Source organism: Chenopodium album, chromosome 23 (genome assembly GCF_948465745.1).
Source record: "Chenopodium album chromosome 23, dcCheAlbu1.1, whole genome shotgun sequence".
Classification (NCBI taxonomy): domain Eukaryota; kingdom Viridiplantae; phylum Streptophyta; class Magnoliopsida; order Caryophyllales; family Amaranthaceae; genus Chenopodium; species Chenopodium album.
The window spans coordinates 24547735-24569997 of record NC_137856.1 but is presented as its reverse complement, the minus strand read 5'-3'; the positions used below and the strand labels follow the sequence as shown (position 1 = coordinate 24569997).

At 35.3% G+C, this 22263-nt stretch overlaps 3 protein-coding genes across 3 annotated transcripts; all 3 read right to left on the bottom strand.

Annotated features, from left to right (window-relative positions):
- Positions 1 to 954: 954 nt before the first annotated feature.
- LOC145607179 (uncharacterized) lies at positions 955 to 1467 on the bottom strand. The gene has a single exon (XM_081662920.1). The coding sequence runs from the start codon at positions 1465 to 1467 to the stop codon at positions 955 to 957; it is 513 nt and encodes a 170-aa protein (XP_081519046.1).
- A 420-nt stretch (positions 1468 to 1887) lies between these two features.
- Positions 1888 to 5744, bottom strand: LOC145607178 (uncharacterized). The gene is made up of 4 exons (XM_081662919.1): positions 5322 to 5744; positions 3774 to 5079; positions 2769 to 3091; positions 1888 to 2268 (listed from the first exon to the last, which is right to left on the bottom strand). Exons 1-4 carry the CDS (start codon positions 5742 to 5744, stop codon positions 1888 to 1890), a joined length of 2433 nt encoding a protein of 810 aa, XP_081519045.1.
- Positions 5745 to 18950: 13206 nt separating this feature from the next.
- Positions 18951 to 21216, bottom strand: LOC145608521 (putative membrane-associated kinase regulator 1). Its single transcript, XM_081664136.1, has one exon. The coding sequence runs from the start codon at positions 20943 to 20945 to the stop codon at positions 19725 to 19727; it is 1221 nt and encodes a 406-aa protein (XP_081520262.1). The 5' UTR covers positions 20946 to 21216; the 3' UTR covers positions 18951 to 19724.
- Positions 21217 to 22263: the final 1047 nt, after the last annotated feature.

Genomic DNA, 22263 nt, shown 5'->3' with positions numbered 1-22263 from the left:
TGTAGAGTCTTGATTAATGAATTCGTATAGTATGTTTATTTACTTTAATTAGTTGAGCATGTTAGGCTTTGTGCGTTGTAGCTTGTATGTACTCAGCTTTGCTGATTGCGTGTTTTTGTGTGCTTTCTTTTGGTCATGGCCTTCGCCTTCCAATGACCCTGTGATGATCCAATTATTACACTTGTATTATTGGGGAGCAGTATTGCACAGGTTAGCTTGATGATGTGAAGTTCAGGGATTTGTCATTCGCATTGCCAAGGGATGGTGTGATTGAGCGTATTCGTCCTTTGTGTCGAACTTATCTATGCCTTGTTATTCATTTATGTTTTGGATTTTGATTATTGGTTTGGTTTTAAATAAGGGCCTTATATGGTTTCAATTTGTAAGCTTTGACTTATTCACTTTCTAAACTATGTTATTTTAAAGACTTAAGTTTGATTTTCCGCTGCGATACTTCGATAAAGCCTTAACGTTTTAACACGTGGCGGTAACATGTCAATGGTTCTCCCCTATTTTATATAAAGTAAGTGGTTTAGAAAAAGGGAGAATTATTGGGGTGTTACAATATCTTCACTCTTTTATGCTTAAAATTCAACAATTATATTTTTGAGGTTTCGCTACAATGTGTCTACACCATATGCTCCTTTTATATATTTACATTCATATTCTCGAAAGTGGAATGTGAAAGCTCGCCGTATCAGATTGTTTGACATTCAAAATACGAGACACAATCGAAAAATATGGAAAATGATTTTTATTGACGCTACGATAACTATTATTTCTCTACTTTATGTGTCAATTCATACTTTCATTAATGATAAAACTTACTAGATCCTATAATCTTATTCTTTTTTTCCCCCTGTTGTTAGGGAGAGCTAATTCAATGTGTCATATTCCCAAATGATGTACTACGTAGATTCTACAATTTTTTTTTGAAGGGAAACGTTAGGGGCATTATATTAAATCACCATCCGCCAAAGAAATAATGCTTTGGGGGAAAACATCCATACAAACAAGTTCCACATTATCCCGAGTATCCCATCTTGCAATTAGATGAGCTACTGTGTTTCCTACACGCTTCACATGAGAAATCTTTAAGAAAATAAAACTTTGAGCTAGGTTACAAATGTCATCATAAATCAAGCAAACTGGAGCAGCTCCCTCAATATTGTTTGTAACTCTTTTAGCCACGTTTATAGCATCACATTCAACCCACACCTTCTCGTAGCCAAAGCGTCTAGCAATTTGCATACCAAAACGCACAGCCGCAGCTTCATCTTGCTCTACTGACCAGTCACCCACATACCTTCGAGTTGCTGCCAACAAAATCTTCCCATCACTGTCTCGTGCAACCATTCCTAGACCCACCCTGCTGTTACAACCCAAATGTGCATCCACATCTATCTTGATAATACCCTGAGGAGGTTTCACCCAGCTAGCAAGTGAGTTCACACTTAGATTGGGCATCTGTCAAAAACTTTGTGCGCATACTCCTTGAATTCACTAGCAGTCTTGATAAAAGTTGTTGGCCATCATAATAGGATCAAGAGTCTTATCTTCAAAGATAAATTTGTTCCTGCAGAACCAGATTGCCCAAGCCATAGCAAGTAATCGACCCAAGCATTCTTTATCCAGTTTGCTTGCCAACCATACTAGCCTTTCCTTGAAGGAAGAAGATGGAGCGTCATCTAAAAGTTGAGCAAATTCACTACCTGACCATACCTTCTTCGCAGGGGGGCATTCAAAAAACACATGGTTTACTGATTCAACCTCCACTCTACACTACCCACACTTGTCATCAGCAGCAATGTGACGGTGGAATAGCAGCTCTTTAACAGCAAGATTGCCCCTGCAGCCTTTCCAAATGAAATGGTTGAGCTTTGGTTGTCAACTCTTGCACCACACGATTGACCATAGCTTCCTATTGTCTTCTTGATTGCCAATTGCAGCAGTATTCAGCACACCCATTCTCCCGAGCCAGTAACCCGATCTAACAGTGTAGATACCATCCTTTGAGGGCCACCAGTACAAGGAGTCTAAGTGGTGTGATATACAGATGGGAAGTTGCAATATCCTCGCTATATCATCAGGTTGGAAGAGGGATTCCAGCAGAGGTATGTTCCACTCATTGCAGTAAGGAAGCATCAGGTCAGATACTTTCAGCAAAGAGTCATGATTAGGTCTGTGAGTTGGGGCTGTTGAGTTGGGGTCACCTGGTAGCCAAGCGTCGAGCCATACTCTAATCTGGTTGCCCTTACCAACACGCCACTTCAACCACCACGCAAGAGTGATTTAGATCCCCAAAGGCTGCGCCAAGAATAGCTCGGGTCATACCCACGTTGAGCATCAAGGATGGAGTCATTCTTGAAATATCGGGCTTTAAGAATTGAAAACAACATGGAATCTGGTCTATTGTGCAGCCTCCATATCTGTTTTGCCAAGAGCGCTTGGTTAAACACTTTCAAGTCACGGAAACCCATACCACCCATATTTTTCGGTCGACAAAGAGCCTCCCAACTATGCCAGTGCATTTTCCTCGTAGAATCATTCCAGCCCCACCAAAATCTAGCTAACATAGAGTGAATTTCATCAATGAGTCCCTCGGGAATTTTAAAAATACTCATCATGTATGTTGGTATAGCTTGCGCAACCGCCTTGATAAGCACCTCTCTCTTGGGTCTTGATAAGAGCTTACCTTCCCATCCTTGGATTCTCGTCCAAATTCTCTCTTTAACGCATGCAAAGATGACCTTTTTTTACTTTCCCACAATAGTCGGAAGGCCTAGGTACTTCTCATGCTTCTCCACCTCCTTAACCCCTAGAACATCAAAAATTTCTTTCCTTCTTTCCGGAGTCACACATTTGCTAAAAACAACACCGGTTTTGTTTAGATTAACACTTTGACCCGAAGCTCTCTCATACTTGCTGATAATATCAGCTATCACCGAGCTTTCATTAACCGTTGCACTAGCAAAGAGGATGCTATCATCGGCAAAAAATAAGTGTGAAACTCTAGGACCCCCATTGCAAATTTTTTCCCCATGAATTTTGTTTTCTCTAGCGGCTTTTGAGAGGAGTGTTGAAAAAAAACCTGCCACAATCAAGAACAAATAAGGTGATATTGGATCGCCCTGTCGTAGGCCACGAGTAGGAGTTACCGACTAGAGCTGTTCATGGGCGGGACGGCCCGCTAAGCCCGCCCAACCCGGCCCGCAAAAAAGGCGGGCTTGGACAACCTTTTTTAAAAAAATTGGATTTTTGGGCGAGCTAGGCCCGACCCGTTAATATAAATGGGCGAGTATGGACAAGAAAATATGTGTCGTGGGCTAGCCCGTCCGGCCCGTTTATAATAATAATAATAATAATAATAATAATAATAATAATAATAATAATAATATTTTAATAATTTTATTTAGTTAGTGTTATATTTAATAATAAAAATAATACTTTGTGTATTTAAAAAAATAAAATAATAAATACAAAGAGACTATAATGAACTATAAGCTTTTATTTGTTACAATTATTTATTTTAATTTTATATTATGACATACTTTGTGTGTTTTTAATTTATATTATCATTATTTGTGGGTAAAATAATTTAAGACAACTCTACCAAAATAATTTTAGCACATGTAAATAATAAATAGATTAATTAGTGTTATAAAATAAAATAAAAATTTTAAGGCCCGTTAGCCCGCGGGCAAGCCCGACCCGTTTAGTAAGCGAGCATGGACAAAGTATCAAGCCCACATAAAAAGGCTCGGGCTTGATACATGAAGCCCGTTGGACAAAAACATAAGCATAAGCCCGGCCCACTACCCGCTCAAGCCCGCAAATGATCACCTCTATTACCGACCCTGAAATTGCCCCATTTATCTTGAAGGAGAAAGAAACACTAGACAGACAATTCATTAATCTGCGAACCCAATTATCACTGATCACCATTTTGAACATAACCCTTTTAAAAAACAACCATTCCACCCTATCGTAGGCTTTACTCATATCAAGTTTCATCGCCACTGAACCTGTCCTACCTTCCCCCTTTCTCTTCATAGCATGGAAAATCTCAAAAGCAACTAAAGCATTGTCAGTGATCATTCTCTTCGGGATAAAAGCACTCTGGTTGATTGAGATAATTTTATCCAAAAAAGGTTTTAATTTATTTGACATTACTTTTGAGATTATTTTGTACAGAACATTACGACAATTAATGGGTCTAAATTCCGTCATATGTTTTGGGTGCTCACATTTCGGAATTAAGACAATACAGGTTCTGTTAATTTCAGTCAAATCAATATTACCATGCCACCAATTTTTCACCAAACTAATCACATCAGGTCCAACAATATGCCAAAATTTCTGAAAAAATAGAGCATGCATACCATCGGGCCCTGGGGCCTTATGAGGGTGCATCTGAAAAAGGGCGTCTTTAATCTCTTTATCCGTCGGAAGCTCATCCAAACTCGCATTCATATCCTCAGACACCATCGTCTCTAGACCCTCCATGGCAGCCTCAAACTCACATGGTTGTGCACTACTAAACAGATTACCAAAGTAGTCAGCAACAATTTTCTCAAGCTCCAATTTCCTACTTCTCCAAACTCCTTTGTTGTCAATAAAGCCCAAGATGCGGTTGTAGTGTTTCCGAATGCTCGCTTTTTGGTGAAAAAAAGAAGTGTTCCTATCACCATCTCTCATCTTATTTGCTCTAGCTCTAGCATGCCAATAAGATTCCTCAAGGCGATGAAGATCATCTAATTCAGAAACAAGCAGTTTACATTGTTCTAGCATGGCAGCATCGGGGCATCTACTTTGTGCCTCTTTTAATAAGTTTGTCTCGGTCTGCCTAATACGCTTCTTGATGTTACCGAACGTAGCAGCAGCCCATGAATACAAGGCAGTAGCACATCTCGCAATTCGGGTAGCTGTTGGGTCACCTTGGCTTCCTTCCCAAGAATTCTTCACCACACCACTGCATTCATCACTCGAAAGCCAAAGGGCTTCGAACTTGAATTGTTTCTTGTTTCTCTGTTCCTCCCTTTGGTCGCTGACAGTTAGGAGAATTGGAGCATGGTCCGACTGATAGATGGGAAAGTGTCAGACATCATAGTACGGGAACATTCGGCACCAATTTGTATCCCCCAAGAAACGATCTAAACGTTCTCTAATAAAAGTAGCAGGATCGTTGCCCCATTTCCACGTGAAGATGCTACCTCTAAACCCCAAGTCCCTCAATCCACATTCATCAATTGCCCCACGGAAACCATCCATTGCTCTTTCGCTCCTAGTAGTCTCCCCCTTCCTTTTTCCCCCAAACATACAATTTCGTTAAAATCCCCAAACATCACACAAGGAACATTACTAGAGGATTTGATACTCGACATGAGAGCCCATGTACGATATTTATTTTCATTCTCCGACCACCCATAAATACCAACGGCTCGCCATACTAGAATATCATTATGATCACATACATCAACAATAAAATGATGGGTAGAGAAAGAAATCATTTTTGCATTGATATCTTTCCACCAAAACCCAATGCCACCCGAATTGCCATGACTACTTATGCAAACACCATTTGAAAAGCGACACGAATTCCTAAATTTCTCAAGTCTTCCACTATCGATCATTGTCTCCATTAAAAAGACAATATTCGGCCTCTCTCTCCAGCACCAATCCCGGAGAGCCTTGCCCGTCCATGGGTTGGCGATCCCATGGACATTCCAGATTAAGATTTTCATTGTTGTTCGAGGGTGTGGTTTGAGACATCACCCTCTACTTGTAAATGAGACAAAGAAACCCCGACACCACTGTCTGCCTTCTGCTTCTTTTTTCCCCCAACATGTGAATTCACACAGACTTCAAAACTTACAGATCCCCTTTTGGTTCCTGCTTTAATACCCTCCGATCCCTCCCCGGTACTTTCCCCTTCCTCCATGAGTTCCCCTCTATTGATTTTCTTCCACTTTCCCCCACTGTTCCTTTTATTATGCACCCCCGATTCTCCAGCAGAAAATTTAAAGTTAAGCTCAGAGTTTGCACCCTCGACACCAGGTTGGGGGGTTGACACCTGGTTTTCAGCGTGTATAGTCTCACAGCCCCCTTGAGCATACAACTGACCTTCTATTATAGCCCTCACCCCCAAACTACTACCTCCAAACTCCCCTAATTCAGATCCCTCTTTCCTACCCACACCCTCCCTCACATTTTTATTTTCACTCGTTTTCTCTGTCTCCAACACCACACCCTCCGAGGACTCCGAGACATTCAGCAAAACCTTTAGAGCTAATTTTGCACCTTGTTTGTTGCTCTTTGTGATGAAAGGTCGTCTGGCAAACTTAGAAGGACTGCTGCTGCTACTTTGAGAATCTTTATGGACGGTTTGCCATGGTGATGATACTCTCACAGTATCATTGAATAACCGTTTCGGTGATTGTTCCCCCAAATTTTGATCACAATCTTTCTCCCCTTGCCCAACCATCCCACATACATAGCAAAATAGAGATAGTTTTTCGTATGCAATTCTGAACTTCTCCGGCATACGTAACAACTTCTCTCATCCTTATTCCGCGTGATATCCGAACTTCATGTGATCTCTCTCCCACATCACGCGTGGGGCCAAATGTTCGGGCCAAGTCCATTGTCCAGTAGACCTGGAATTATGAAATACTCCTCCATGATGCAGCCCATCATTAATCAGAGTAAAGTACGGATTTACCCCTAATATGCCAAACTAGGTACAACTTCAGCCACTTGAAAGTCCATTTATAAATACTCTCCAATCATTAATGATGGTAACTTTTTCCTAATTCTCTAACTTTCTCTCTCTACTTTCTCTCTCTTCTCTCTCTAAAAAGTACATTCGCTGACTTAAGCATCAAAGGGACTTTCTCGGGTCACACCCCCGGGGCAGTTAACCTTCTCTCTCTTTTGCAGGCCTAGCTCTCGGACAGCAAGGCGTAACTGAGGGAAATTCGAACACTCATTGGACCTAGCCTTAGGACATCTTGATATTATTACTTTAACCATGAGGAGTATTCTGTTTCCAGAAACAATATTTATATTTAAAATATGTAATTGAAGTTATAAAGATTTATGTACGGGTGTTTTTGTAAATTTATGAAAAGATTTGAAAATGTTACAAGTAAAACTGTAAAAGGAAGCATTAGTTTTTAGTAAATGCATGTTGCGAGAAATAAAAAAAAAAAAAAAAAACAAGGTAAATACAATAATTCCTTTATATCTAAATAAGTGATCCATTTTAACATATACACATGTCAATGCACAAATTTGTCCATTAATATCTTTATTTGTCTATTAGCTAAACTAATAAACGATTGATATTAACTAGTCTAGCATATAAGTTTACAAAACAACTTTTGCACTTTATAATGCGTAATTGTATAAAATCAAGTCAAAGTTGATATGTAAGTGATCAAATATCAAATTAAATTTGTGCTCTTATTCACTTATGAAGGGAGTTTATAATAAGAGTTAAAGCATAGCCAGTCATTAACCATTTAGAGTGATTATTAATTTATTAGGAGAGAGAATGTGGGAAAATAATTAAAAAATGAAGAGAGAGAAACTTTTGGGGAAAAGAAAGCAATAACCTGTTGTGGAAATTACCTCAAGGTTGGTCATTGAATGAAATAGTATTGCCAACTTGCTTTTGTCATTGAGTGAAAGAGTGAGATTGTGTGATGGGGTTGGGTAAAGGGAGAGAGAAATATATATACTCCCGCTGTGTTTCAATAAGTGTTACACTTATCAAATCCGGCTGTGTTTTAATAAGTGTTATATTTCCTTTTTTGGCAAAAAGCTACATTTAAATATTATATCTCTCTCCTATATTGTCCCCAACTAAATGAGTAAAGGTAAGATACAATCTCTAAACTATTGTATTTGTGCACTTTTAGTCCCTCTGAACTATTTTGTGCACTTTTAGTCCCTCGGCCACCATGTTTTTTGGTGTTTGTCAACCCAAAGTTGAGGGACTAAGTCTAGTCAACAAAAGTTTAGGGACCAAGACTCATTATTTTATTTTTAATTTTTTATTTTATTTTTTTGTTAGAATTTATTTTAAAATTCCTAAAAGTTGAGGGACCATTTATTAATATTTTTTATTAACCTTATTAATACATAAAAACTTTGAAAATTCATCAAACATTATCCAAATTACGAGTCGAGAACTTTGAAAAGGGAAAAGGAGGCGGCGATGAACAGACAAGGTGGAAGTGGCGGCGACTATAATGAGAACGGGAGACGAATCGATCGAGCTAGTGGTGGTGTGGTGGTTGTGAGAGAAGAGGGAGCCATTGTCGGAGCTTGCCTAATTTTTTTTTGGGGTGGGAGCCATTGTTGACGGAGAGGTGGGAGTTGTAAACAAGCCATGAGACTATAGGAGAAGGGAGGAGAGAGAAAACTGGAAAGGAGGTTATTGAAGCCATGAAGATTTAGGTTACTGTAAAAAAAATACAAATAAAAAGAGCAAGATGAAGGCTTAATCATTACTTTTGTAAAATTAAAAGAATCTTTTTAAATAAGTTTTTTTGAATTTTTTTTTTTTTTTAAAAAGTCGACTCACCGTCGCTAAACTATTGCTTACTCAACATCCCTGAACTTATTTGCTGGCTGGAAGTCCCTAAACTAATGCTTTGTCAGCAAAATCCCTCAACTTTTGGCTGAAAAACACCAAACAAGGTGGAAGAGGGACTAAAAGTGCACAAAAGAGTTTAGAGGGACTAAAAATGCACAAAAATAAGAGTTAAGGGACTGTATTTGGTCTTTACTTCCACCTAAACCCACTACTACTTTTTTATTATTATTATTATTATTATTATTATTATTATTATTATTATTATTATTATTATTATTATATCTTTCCTCTCATATTCATTACTTTTTTATAAATTATTAACCCCACTATATTTCTCTTACAATTTTTAAATACTCCAACTACTTTATTTACTTCTTATTTTATTTAAGTCAATTAAATTACCTAAAACTATGTGCCGATAAAACTGTAACACTTATTAAAACACGGAGGGAGTAACCAAAAATTTTTGATCAACCATTGGGATCTGGGGTACATTGGTAAAAGTAGGTTAGATAGAACATAGAGAAATTAATAAAATTAGTGATAACCATAATAGTTGTGGTCACTCAAACTCAAAACAATACTCTTTTATTATTATTATTTTATTATTTTTTGGGGAGACTCAAACAATACTTTATGTAGGTTTAGTGCTACTAGGATGCAATAAAGATAGGTTAGCAACTAATTTTATTAAATTTAATAGAAGAAATTATATACTTTATATTGATCATGAGTACTTTAAACTCATATAACACTCGCAAACTGCATTAATAAATTAGGCTCAAAGTTATTAAGCTTAAAAAGTAATAAGAGCCAAATACCTTTACTTTAGGGAGCATTCCAACATTATGTTATCATTTAATTAGAACTTGGTATCTTTAAGAGTTCAACTTTCTTTATCTCCAAATCAAGTTATAAATTGTCATTGTTAATACTATTTCGTATCTTCTCATCTAGATCGAAGATTAATCATCAAAAGTTAATGAGATCATGTAATGATTTGGAATGACGGTATGAGTTCATGCTCCATCATGACCATGCACAAACTTTAGTGGCATATGTAAGCCTAGTTTGGAGCTAGAGATATCAATGGATCGGATTTGAATCCATCATTTTATCAGCTCCATCCACATTTATTCGTCATTCGTTTTGCTGATCACCTACATGGGCCAAATCCACCTTTCCAGTTTCAATATCACTTTTTTAAAGTATCAAAACATATCATATAGGATCTTATTAGATGTGGTTTGAAATGTAATTTCTAAATATTAATTTTTCAGAATTTTGTTCATATCATATTGAATGTATATGCGATCAAAGATAAATATTGGAGAACAATTTATAAAAGATAAATGAAGGAAATTTTGCCAACAACTACCATTTAAATGACTACTTTTGCGAACAACTACCATTTATTTTATTTAATTTTTTTTATTTAATTTTTTTTTTTGAAAAAATTACCACAAAAACGCAAAAAATTTGAGTAGAACTACCACATTTATTGTTTTCGGCAAGAGTCTCTGTTTTGGGGGCATATATTTTATAAAATTGTCCTCTAAAAACCCAAACTAAATGACAATATTGCTCTACATTAACCTTAAAGTGGATAATACACTTCATCAATTACCCCAAATCCCCCAATTTCGTTAAGCCCTTAAAACAATTTTTTGACCCCATAAATCCTTATTTTAAGATTTGGTTGAGAAATTAAATCAACTATAATGCGAAATTAAAGATAATTGACCTATAATTGTGTTTGATTATCGAAATCTCTTGTTTTCTATACCATAATTGATTAAAAATTTATAAACTAGACTCTCTCAACCGGAAAGTGGTAGTACTACTCAAAGTTTTTGTGACTTTGTGATAGTGTTTATAAAAGAAAATTTTAAATGGAAGTTGTTCTCAAAAGTGGTCATTTAAATGGTAATTGTTGGCAAAATTTCTTAATTTAAAAGATAAATTTTTACTTATAGCATTTTTAACACAAATTGTCACAACAAGAAAAGGGCCGTTTTGCGACGGAAATAATTCGTCGCAAACTGGCAAAATTCCGTCGCAAAGTGACTTTGCGACGGATTTCCGTCACAGGCATGGCGTCGCTCGAACTTTCGTAGCAAACAGTCCTTTTGTGACGGAATATCCGTCGCAAAACGAATTGCGACGGATTTTGCGACGGAAAGGTAGTTGTAGCTGAAAACAACATTTGCGACGAAAATTCCGTAGCAAGAGGAATCATTTTGCGACGGAATATTCCGTCACAAATTTTGCGACGGAATGTATTTCCGTCGCAAAATGGATTCTTTTGCGACGGAATAGTCCGTCACAAATTTTGCGACGGAATGTATTTCCGTCGCAAAATGAAGTTTTTTGCGACGGATTATTTTCCGTCGCATGTGTGCGACGGAAAATAATCCGTCGCAAAATACTCCATTTTGCGACGGAATTACATTCCGTCGCAAAGTTATTGTAATTTTAATTTTTTTTTTTTTGTATTTTGTTTTTTTTCCTGGAACCTGTATTCCTGCAATCCTGTTTAATTTTTTTGTATTTTGTTTTGTTTTCCTGGAACCTGTATTCATGCAATCCTGTTTAATAAAATACGTGCATTTAAAATAATTTCAGTCAAAAAGTCCACGCCCTAACATAATTCAAATATATACAACACGTAGCCGTAACTACCAAGTACGGTACATGATATAATTTTTTAAACTACAATGTCATCCATATACAAAAATCGAAAAATGACACCTAACTAAACACAAGCTGGCTGTCCTTGGCCTGCACCACCACCACCACCACCACCCGGGTCGTTCCTGGGGTCTCGAATCTGAGGCTGAATCGTAGAACAAGTGAAAGGAGTGGTCAATCCTGTAAATCTACTGGCTAACTCCTCTAAGAACTCCTTGTTCTTCCTCTCGATTTCAGCCATCCGTTCTGCCACTCGAGCCTCCACTCGAGCATCGAGCTGTTCCGCCACACGGCTATCGATCTGGCTCTCAATTGCTTCCACCCTCTCATTCAACTCCTTGTGGAAGTTTTCCTGCATTTGAGTTATGACCGACGGTACGTATTGGCTGGAAGAACCCGATCCTCGTCCCCTAGATGTGCCGTAGTACAAGTCAGCACCAACACCAAGACCTCTAACACGACCCTTCTTATTACGACCACCAGCCGCCTCAAAGAAAATTTCATTTTCAGACAGTTGGGAACCCTGGGTTCTTGATTCCTCCTGTCTGTGTTGGTACGCCTCCTGTAACAAACAAAGGATATACAATGCAGAAATAAAAATAAAGAATGAGAACCAATAGTTTGAGGCTTGATATAGTTCATAAGTGGCAATATAGGTTCACTAGGTCCTAAAACTAGGAAAATTGGGTGAAAATGGGGCGTTTTTGGTTCTAACTTGTCTATTTCTCACATTTGTTATCTAATGAACCTATTTTTGACCTTAATACACCTAACTAACATAGTTACTTGAGTTTGAGGCTTGAAATTGTTTATAAGTGGCAATATAGGTTCACTAGGTCCTAAAACTAGAAAAAATGGGCGAAAATGGGGCGTTTTTGGTTCTAACTTGCCTATTTCTCACATTTGTTATCAAATGAGCTTATTTTTGACCATAATACACCTAAATAACATAGTTACTTGAGTTCGAGGCTTGAAATAGTTCATAAGTGGCAATATAGGTTCACTAGGTCCTAAAACTAGGAAAATTGGGTGAAAATGGGGCGTTTTTGGTTCTAACTTGCCTATTTCTCACATTTGTTATCTAATGAACCTATTTTTGACCTTAATACACCTAACTAACATAGTTACTTGAGTTTGAGGCTTGAAATTGTTTATAAGTGGCAATATAGGTTCACTAGGTCCTAAAACTAGAAAAAATGGGCGAAAATGGGGCGTTTTTGGTTCTAACTTGCCTATTTCTCACATTTGTTATCAAATGAGCTTATTTTGACCATAATACACCTACCTAACATAGTTACTTGAGTTCGAGGCTTGAAATAGTTCATAAGTGGCAATATAGGAAACAAGTGGCTTGAAAATGGGCGAAAACTAGTTATTACCGCAATTTCCTTCGCTCTTTTGTTCGCAGGAACCTTCCCTTTCCCGGGCACCTCCTTGAAGTGTGTATGCAAGAAGAGATCAGGTGCTGATGGAAGCTTCCCTTGATTCTTTGCCGCCTTGCAATGTGAACAAGTGAACAGTATTATTAGATACAAATGTAATTAAGCACATATAAATACGTACATTCAATTCTTACCACTCCAACCTAACCCATCCTTGGACATCTTATCTCACTAGTGAATGTATGCCTAGTTTTCAATTCTATAGAAAATCCGACAGCATATCCCTACAGTTCTCCAAGTACACGATGTAGGTAATTAAACACACCAACATATGTACCCAGAAAACATTGTAGAGAAATGAGACGCCAAGATATTCCATAGAATCAAAAACATTGCATACATTCACCACCTAAAGTGAGATTAAACGTCAAAGGACAGTCCCAACCGGGGACTATTCAAGACATACTCCTAATGTGTATGTCTTGAACGGGTATCTAGGAATAAGAAGATGCAAATGCTTTCAAATCTTAGTGAACATATATAATTAACATACATACCATAATTGTTTAATTTAAACAAGTTTAAAGCAAGTGATGAAACACATATAATTAACACACAATTACCCACATTCAAATAAACATACATACACTAACATGTATTTTTAAATTAACATATATTTTAAACTAATCTAACATATATTTTAAACTAATCTAACATATATTTTAAACTAAACTAACATACATTATAAACTAACTAACATATATTTTAAACTAAAATAACATACATTATAAACTAATCTAACATATATTTTAAACTAAACTAACATACATTAAACTAATTCTAACATTGCAATATATCTTAAAAATTAAACTAATTCTAACATTGCAATATAAATTAAACTACACTACACTAAACACAAGTAATTAAATAATAAAATTTAGTTACAAATTAAATTAAAAAACATAATTAGAAAAAGTTAGGGTTTACATTAAAATTAAATTGAAAACAAAAACAAAGGGGGATAGTGGAATACTCACCGGGATTTGAGGGTGTTGTGGCGGAAATCCGGCTGCCGGAAGGAGGGTGGTGTGGTGGCTGCACACCGCCGGCGAACGGAGGGGCGTGAGTGGGCTTGAACGGAGGGGGTGGCGTGGGTGGGCGTGAGTGCGCGTGAGTGGGAGTGAACGGAGGGGGTGGGCGTTAGTAGGTGTGAGTGGCCGGATTCCGGTCGTTCCGGTGGCGACAGCGGCGGTGAAGTGGCCGGATTTTCTTTCTCTCTCTACGCTTTCCTCTATCTCTCTCTACGCTTTCCTCTTTCTGTTCTTCGTTTTCTTTTTCTCTCTCCTTCAGCGAAACTTCAGTTTTTTTTAAAAAAATTTAAAAACTTTTTGCGACGGAATTTCCGTCGCAGAATCCGTCGCAAAATGTTTTTTTTTATTTTTTTTTTAATATTGTTTTGCGACGATTATTTCCGTCGCAAACAAACTTTTGCGAGGGAATAAATTCCGTCGCAAACTTTGCGACGGAAATTCCGTCGCAAAAGTTTGTTTCCGTCGCAAAGTTGCGACGGAATTTATTCCCTCGCAAATTAACCCTTTTTGCGACGGAATTGTAGTCCGTTGCAAGGTTTCCGTCGCAAAATGACCTATTTCTTGTAGTGTATGTTGTCCCTAAAAAAACATCATACGTATTTCTGAGCCTATGTGGATTGTGTATTCATAAATAAGTTTTGTTCCAATATGAAATAATTGATGATTTTAAATAAGGCACTGTTCACTTCACCTTATTTTTGCTGAACTGAAATTATTTTTACTGAAACAAAATTATATTTGCTAAACTTAAATTATTTTTACTGAACTTAAATTAATTTTACTGAACTGAAATTATTTTTGCTGAACTGAAATTATTTTTGCTGATTTTCTATAGTAATTCTTCTTTAAGAAAACTGAATTTTACTGAACTGAACTTATTTTTACTGAACTTAAATTATTTTTAATGAGCTAAACTTTTCTTTACCGAACTGAAATTACATTACTGAACTGAACTTATTTTTACTGAATTGAAATTATTTTTACTTAATATGGAGTATTTTTTTAAGGTGAAGTGAATAGGCAATTAGTATTATATACTCCTGGATCACGGTACTCCACTACTCCATACCCAATATACTTGAGTTATTTTGCCTAAGTCTTATGTTATTTTGCTTAAAACCTTGTGTTATTTTGCTAAAATAATATGTTATTCACGTATTTACTTTAACATCATGTATAAAAAAAAAATCATTTATTAATTAAAATAACATGTACTTATTTAAAAAATAACATATATATAAATTGAAATAATAAGAGATTCACATCAAAATAACATGAATTTTATGAATCTGGAGTAAAGCGAAATGTTCAATGCTGAAAAAAAAAAACAACTTTCAAATATAAAATAACATATATTTATTTTTAAATAACATATATATAAATTGAAATAACAAGAAATTCATATTAAAATAACATAAATTTTATAAACCTGAAGTACCATGTACACTGTACTCCAGGAGTAGCATAGAATTTGCGGTGAACCGGGCCTAAGCCACATTTATGTAAATCAATCTATATTGAAGATTCTGTAAATAGAGTATATAAATCTATATATATTGAGACAAATCTAACAAAATTACTAGCCTTTGTGAACCAAGCAATCGCAAAGGACACCGACAAAAAGGACTAACGAATACATGCCATGTGGCTGGAACTGAAAAATCATTGCTACATCTATTATGTTTGGCAAGACTAATTGAAATAAAACTAAAAGTAATAAATTGACTAAAATGAAAAGGATGATTATTATCTAAAACTGATAAGGTCTTGAAACCTAAGGCTGATTAAACAAACACTTAATAGATTTACCAACTTATTATGCAAGACAAAAATCAATAGCCAGTGTGAGGATAAGATATGTCACTTGATTGATTTTTTGTTTTCGAATTACAGTATATAAATCACTATTTAGCTTTAAAGTCTCCAAAACATTAATAACATTAATTGACTAATAATATGTCAAGCCACATATTTATTTGCATTGTCGGAACACTTTTGACAAAGCCATCGCAACACGTATATATCTCTATACAAGGATTTTACATAATTATTTGGCATCAAAAAAAAAAAAAAAAAAGTTTTTTAATAATTATAAACAAATACTTGTATTACTCTCATCACTACTTCACCATTTTCTTGACACAACTAGTTGCTCAAACATTAAGACAATGGAAGGAAGGGTAAACAATAGCTGGTTCCTACAGGCGCCTGTATGGTGCAACGTACAGTCGTCTTGTAGGAAAGAACATGATATAAAAAAAGTAATGAACATATACCTAAAATGAAAATAACATACTATCAAAACGTAATGAACATATACCTAAAGTTAAAGGAAAAATATTGTGTAGAACGGACTCACGTGAGTCCGTTCTATTAATAGGCCGCGCGCGGCCCGATTTTATATTCTTCTTCAATTCTTACTCTTCTTCTTCATCTCTATTGCTTTTTCTGCAAACCTTCAACCATGAAAGGAAACTCTCAACAATGGTGGCGACCTTCTCAAATTTCAATTCTTCGTCAAGAACTTGTATGACTTGTACTAATTTTCTGCACTGATGTTCCCAAACAGAAGCTTGGCTGCTTTATTGGTAATATGAAGCGGAATATACTCGATCTGAGTCATCCTATACATATAGCTGCATTTTACAAGAATAGTCCATTAAAAAGCATTCATACAACTTGAATTGCATTATGTGCAGTAAAACTTCATTATCTGACCAAGCTTTTTAGAGTATATCGGAGTAACATATTTGTTGAATATTTGATACTCCCTCCGTTTTTTTAATATTTCTCGAGTACGGAGTATTAGATTTATTTTGTTTGATAATAAGTTATATTAGTCAGGTATTATATTTATTTTGTTTGATAATAGATTATATTCGTCAGGTATTAGATTTATTTTGTTTGGTAATAGGATATATTGGTCAGGTATTAAATTCATTTTGTTTGATAATAGGATATATTGGTCAGATATTAGATTTATTTTATTTGGTAATAGGATATATTGGTTAGGTATTAGATTTATTTTGTTTGGTAATAGGATATAATGGTCAGGTATTAAATTTATTTTGTTTGATAATAGGATATATTGGTCAGGTATTAGATTTATTTTGTTTGGTAATAGGATATATTGGTCAGGTATTAGATTTATTTTGTTTGGTAATAGGTTATATTGGGGTATTAGATTTATTTTGCTTGGTAATAGATTATATTGGTCAGATATTAGATTTATTTTGTTTGATAATAGGTATATTTGGTCAGGTATTAGATTTATTTTGTTTGATAATAGGTATATTTGGTCAGGTATTAGATTTATTTTGTTTGATAATAGGTATAATTGGTCAGGTATTATACTTATAATGTTTAATAATAGGTATAATTGGTCAAGTATAACAATGCCCGAAATATCTTTAAGGATAGTGAGCTTTTTCCTTTCAGCCAATGTAATACCAATCAAACTAAACGAGCAGTATTAGGTAGTGTTGGAAGAGCTCTTGTACCGACATAACAATCTGCTTCAACCGTTAAATGCTCAAATCTTCCTTCTACTGTTGGAAGTTTAATTCCTACCCTGTTTTAGTAATAATTGAGATAAGATTAATCATAAATGCTTAAATTAATAAATAAATAAAAATTAAACAATAAAGTTGGTAACAAGGCAACTGTTACTTTGTTTATTAAATTTTCCGCCATTGTCGTTCTGGTTTCAAGTGATACCAGATTTTTGATCCGGTTTTCTCTCTCCTATGACTTCATTTTTGGTGTAGGAGAGAGAAAGGTCAGAATATTAAAGAATCGGTAGTCTCTCGATCTAGACTTGGAAGCTGGTCTTCGAAGCTCAACCTCCTTCTTCTGAGTATCAACAACAGCGGAGAACAAGCCATGAAAATGGAGGTAGACGTGGCACTAATGCGGAGTTGGTGTCGCGGGCCTTGCAATCGGGTTTAGTCAGCCCGCACCTTTTTGTTGGCCTTTTATTGTTGAGCCCGGTCTCACGTGAGTCCGGTCTCACACAAAACGCTTTGAAAGTTAAAGAACATGTTTGCATTCGAAAAAAGTAAAAAGAACATATGTCTATGTTCTTTGATTATTAGTGTAATGTTCTTTTATTTACAACATAATGTTCATTGCTTATTGTGAAATATTCACTGAATTTTGTGTTCAAATTATGGTGGTTATATATAGATAGTGTTTATTAATAATATTATCATGTACTTTATTAATATTATAAAAGTTCTTTAGATTTGAAAAAAATATATATATATTAGATGTTCATTACAAAATAACTATATGTTCTTTACAAAACACAATGTGTTCTTTACAAAATAGTTATATGTTCTTTTTTACATTTTTTGGCTGTACCAAGCAAGGTACAGCCGCCTGCACCTTAAAATTTTCTAAAGGCAAATGAGTTTAAGGAATTAAAAGCTTTTGTATAGGGTAACTTATACAAGTATATACAATCGATTTAACTTTTATTGAATTTAGGATAATTTTAGACTTTTTTTGGTAACTTTTATCAATAAAGCATAAATAACTTTATTTATTTCAGGGTGACTTTTAGTATTGAAGGATAAGGAGTAAAATACTTCTTAGTAAAAAGGGTCCAATAAAAATAGAATAAAGCAACATATTAAAATTAACAAAACTGTCAAATCGCAAGATGATCATAAAATAGAATAAAAAATCAACAAAACTGTCAAATCATAATATGATCACAAATAAAGATGGTACAACCGTACAAATTTATATTGTTAACAACAATTTGGTTTACTAAACTTTTATACGAAGTATATATTTAGTTACTCCAGTATTTTTTTTCACCTTATTTTAATTATTTCCTCTTAACTATTAATTAGTGGAATACTATTTTTATTATTATTAAAATCAAATCATTTTATTACCAGAAACCGACATCAAAACTCATACGAAATCATTAAATAATTGTAAAAATTGGGCTAGATTAAGCCAAAAAATATTCAATCAAACAACTACTACTCCAATTAGAAATGTTCCGATTAGAACATCTTAGAATTGAAATAGATGATTAGAACAATTGAACAAAGGACAACTTATAACATCGTATACAATCATCAGATCAATTATACCTTCTTCATCACTAGATTAAATCATTGGAATTCATGAAATCTAATTTATAAACAATATAGAGAAAGAGCCAAATTGTTTAGAACTTTAGATATCCTAAAATATTGTTTTGCATTATAGTTTATACAAGAGCACATGACAAATAATTTCACTCCATAAAAGAGTATTTTGGAATGAAATTATGTACTCGTAGTCCGTAATTCAAGTAGTACAACTCACTGTATATTCCAAAACCTAAGTAACAAAGATGACCATATTATAAGACAAACAATAAAATCAAAGAGCATCTTCCAAACAATATTTTCCGTAACAACTATAGACTTCTGCTCGTACCAAACATCAACTTTCAGAAGTCACATGTGGTACCTTATCATTTATCAAACTCACCTCATCTTTCCTTTTCATTCTTGAAAACAACTAGACAACTAATTTTACTTCTTCCGTTTCAATTTACTTGCATCTCAATCTGATCAAAATGGTCTTGTAAAAGTCAGTCAAATTGAATAAGTAAATTGAGACAGAGAAAATATAAAAACGAGTACCTTTTAAATTTTGTAGTACCTAAAAAGTTAAGTAACTTATTTGTCAGATAGTCAAACCGGATCTCGATATCGAACCCGAACATGAACACACGAGGTACCATCGGGTATCATGTAACTACTAACTAGCTTAATACTAGCTCAAGACCTAATAAATATCGTGAACAATAAAATTACTCTCTATGTTCGAGATTTATATTAAGAATCACAATAATAGCATAATTTGATAAAATTATCTATTAATGCGACAATTAAATTCGAACAGAGAGAGTAACGATGATAATTAAGTCCTACAACTTAAAAGTCATAATAATCAAATCATTAAAGCCTTGCCTTTGCCATTTCCAACAATACCAATACTATTGTCATTGAAGCTTGAACTGCTACTTTGAACCATGGAATTCTTACAATGAGCAATTGCACCTTGTATAGCATTCTGAAGCTCCTCCATTGTTGATGTCTCCGACGAGTACGACCCACTTCCATAGCTCGCTAACCCGGCTCGCATCGGTAACCCGGTTCGAGTCAGCACCCCAGAGTGACTCGGAGATGACCGCATCGAAGACGGACAACTAGCCACACAACTCTTACGGATCATCCTAGGAACTTTCAAGTTCCCTGAAAATGACTGATTCAACCCACCTCCCACACTTCCACTACCAACTCCGCTTCCTTCCGATGTCTCCTTTGACCTTTCTAACAAAGCTGTCGTTGTCTCCGATGGTAAAATACTCTCTCTCCTTTTATCGAGTGTCGGCTGTTGTTTAGACGAGAGCTTATCGTAAAGAGGCTTCACTTTTTTCATGTATTTTCTTATAACCTCCTTAGCTGAAGAGCTTACCTTCTTCACCGACGATCCCTCATTCGTCGTCGTCATTGTTGTTGTCGTTGTCGTCATCGTTGTTGGAGTCTTAGTAGAAGGCGGATCTTTCTTAAACACATTCGAGAATCTCGAAAGTGAAAAGTACTTAGATGATGACGACGACGATGACGATGACGACTTCTTAACATTGCTATTGTTGTTATTGTTGTTGTTGTTGTTGATGTTGGGACGTGGTTTTAGATAATAATCCTGGCAATTATTATTATTGCTATAGCTTTTGTTGTTGTTGTTGTTGTTGTTGTCATCGTCCGTGACGGAGCTAGGGCGGGAAGAGTCACAACAAGGGTCACCAGCAGCGAGGAGCGAGAGATCAGCAGCAAAAGACGAGGAAGTTGAGTCATTCGACGAAGAAGAGTCACGTGACGCGGTAGTCGTGGTATCGGAAGAAGACGATGTTGAGGATGACGCTAATAATAAGGTACGGACCATGGAAATGCGAGGTGATAGATGAAGAGGCAAAAGCTGACCTTTGTAAAACAACTCATCGGCAGGGCAAAGAGCGGCTGAAGACTTACGAGGCGAAATCGAGTTACGGAACTCGAATTCAGATGAGGATGAGGAGGAAGAGGAGGATAAAGAGTGAGTTGGTGAAGATGGGAGGGTTTTTGATCTATTATTATTGAGTCTAGAATTGTCTAATTTCTTCCCCATTTGATGTAGTGAGTTGGATCTTAGAAATAAAAGGGGGGAGGAATATGAATATGAATATGGAGATGGGGATTACATTTTAGAGAGGTGGGAAGGTTCAAAGGAAAGAGATGAGATATGATATGATAATAATTGAAGGTGTGGGTTTCATTGTTGTGTTTTGTAGGATAGTGAAGGGATTAGATAGTTAGATAGGGAAGAGTGAAGAGGGGAGGTGGTGGAGAGAGAGTGGGTTGTTTATTCTTATAACGGTAATTTGATTTATTTTTCTTTATTTGGGAGGAGAAGATGAGTAGAGTAGGGGTTGGATGGGAGGTTGTGTTAAATTTTGAGGTGAGAGATCACTTTCTAGAGTTTTCTCCTACGTAAATTGATGTGAAATTAATGGATTTTCTTATCAAAATTTGTGAAAAATTTGAACCTCGTAGTCTATTGTTTTTTAATTTTTATTTATTTAATTTTTTTTTGTCTAACTAATTTGACTAGACTATTTGTCAAAAAAAATTAAAAATAAAAGACTAAACTGAAAAGTCATTGTATTTAAATTAAATAGAGCAAAAAGATTATTAAAATCAAATTTTATAAAATTATCTATTAGTATATTTGTATTTAGCATGACATTTATTGGAGTATTCAGTATGTAATATTATTTCTACGTTTGACACCATACAAAACCACTAGATACCACACTCCCAATCCTACTAACAATGAGCTTTGTTGCGCACTTTTTCTCCCATATAACTTCCATTTAGCCAAGATTGGTCAAAGCGACAACTTAAAAAGATCGATCGCAAAGGAGTTATAGATTAGGATGGGAGTCGATCTAGCTAAAGCTATCAAAGCAAAAATGCATGCATAAAATCAACCAAAAGACATTTAGTTACATTAGACTAAATGAAAAGAAAATTCTCATGTGGCACAAATACTAAAAAATTAACACAACTTTTTAATCAAATCACTTTTTTACTAACTAATTTACAATAGTAAAATTAACACTGATTAGTCTCATCTTAAAATCACAATATCCACAAATAAATAACTCGTATAAAATTTCGCAAAAGTCACAAAAAGTGAAGTAGAAGAGATACAAGCAATTAAGCATATAAAAGTATAAAACTATACAATTAATACAAAAAATTAATCTAATTACAATAATTAAACGAAGTCAAATCTTGGATTGCGACGAGGTCATAGCCTTTGTCGCCGAGCCTTACGCTACACCTTAATGCAAAGCACACTACATTTACAGCATCCAAAATTGCGGTCCGTTAATCGAGCACAATCTAACCAGTGCAAAGTACAACCAAAACTTAGCGCACCA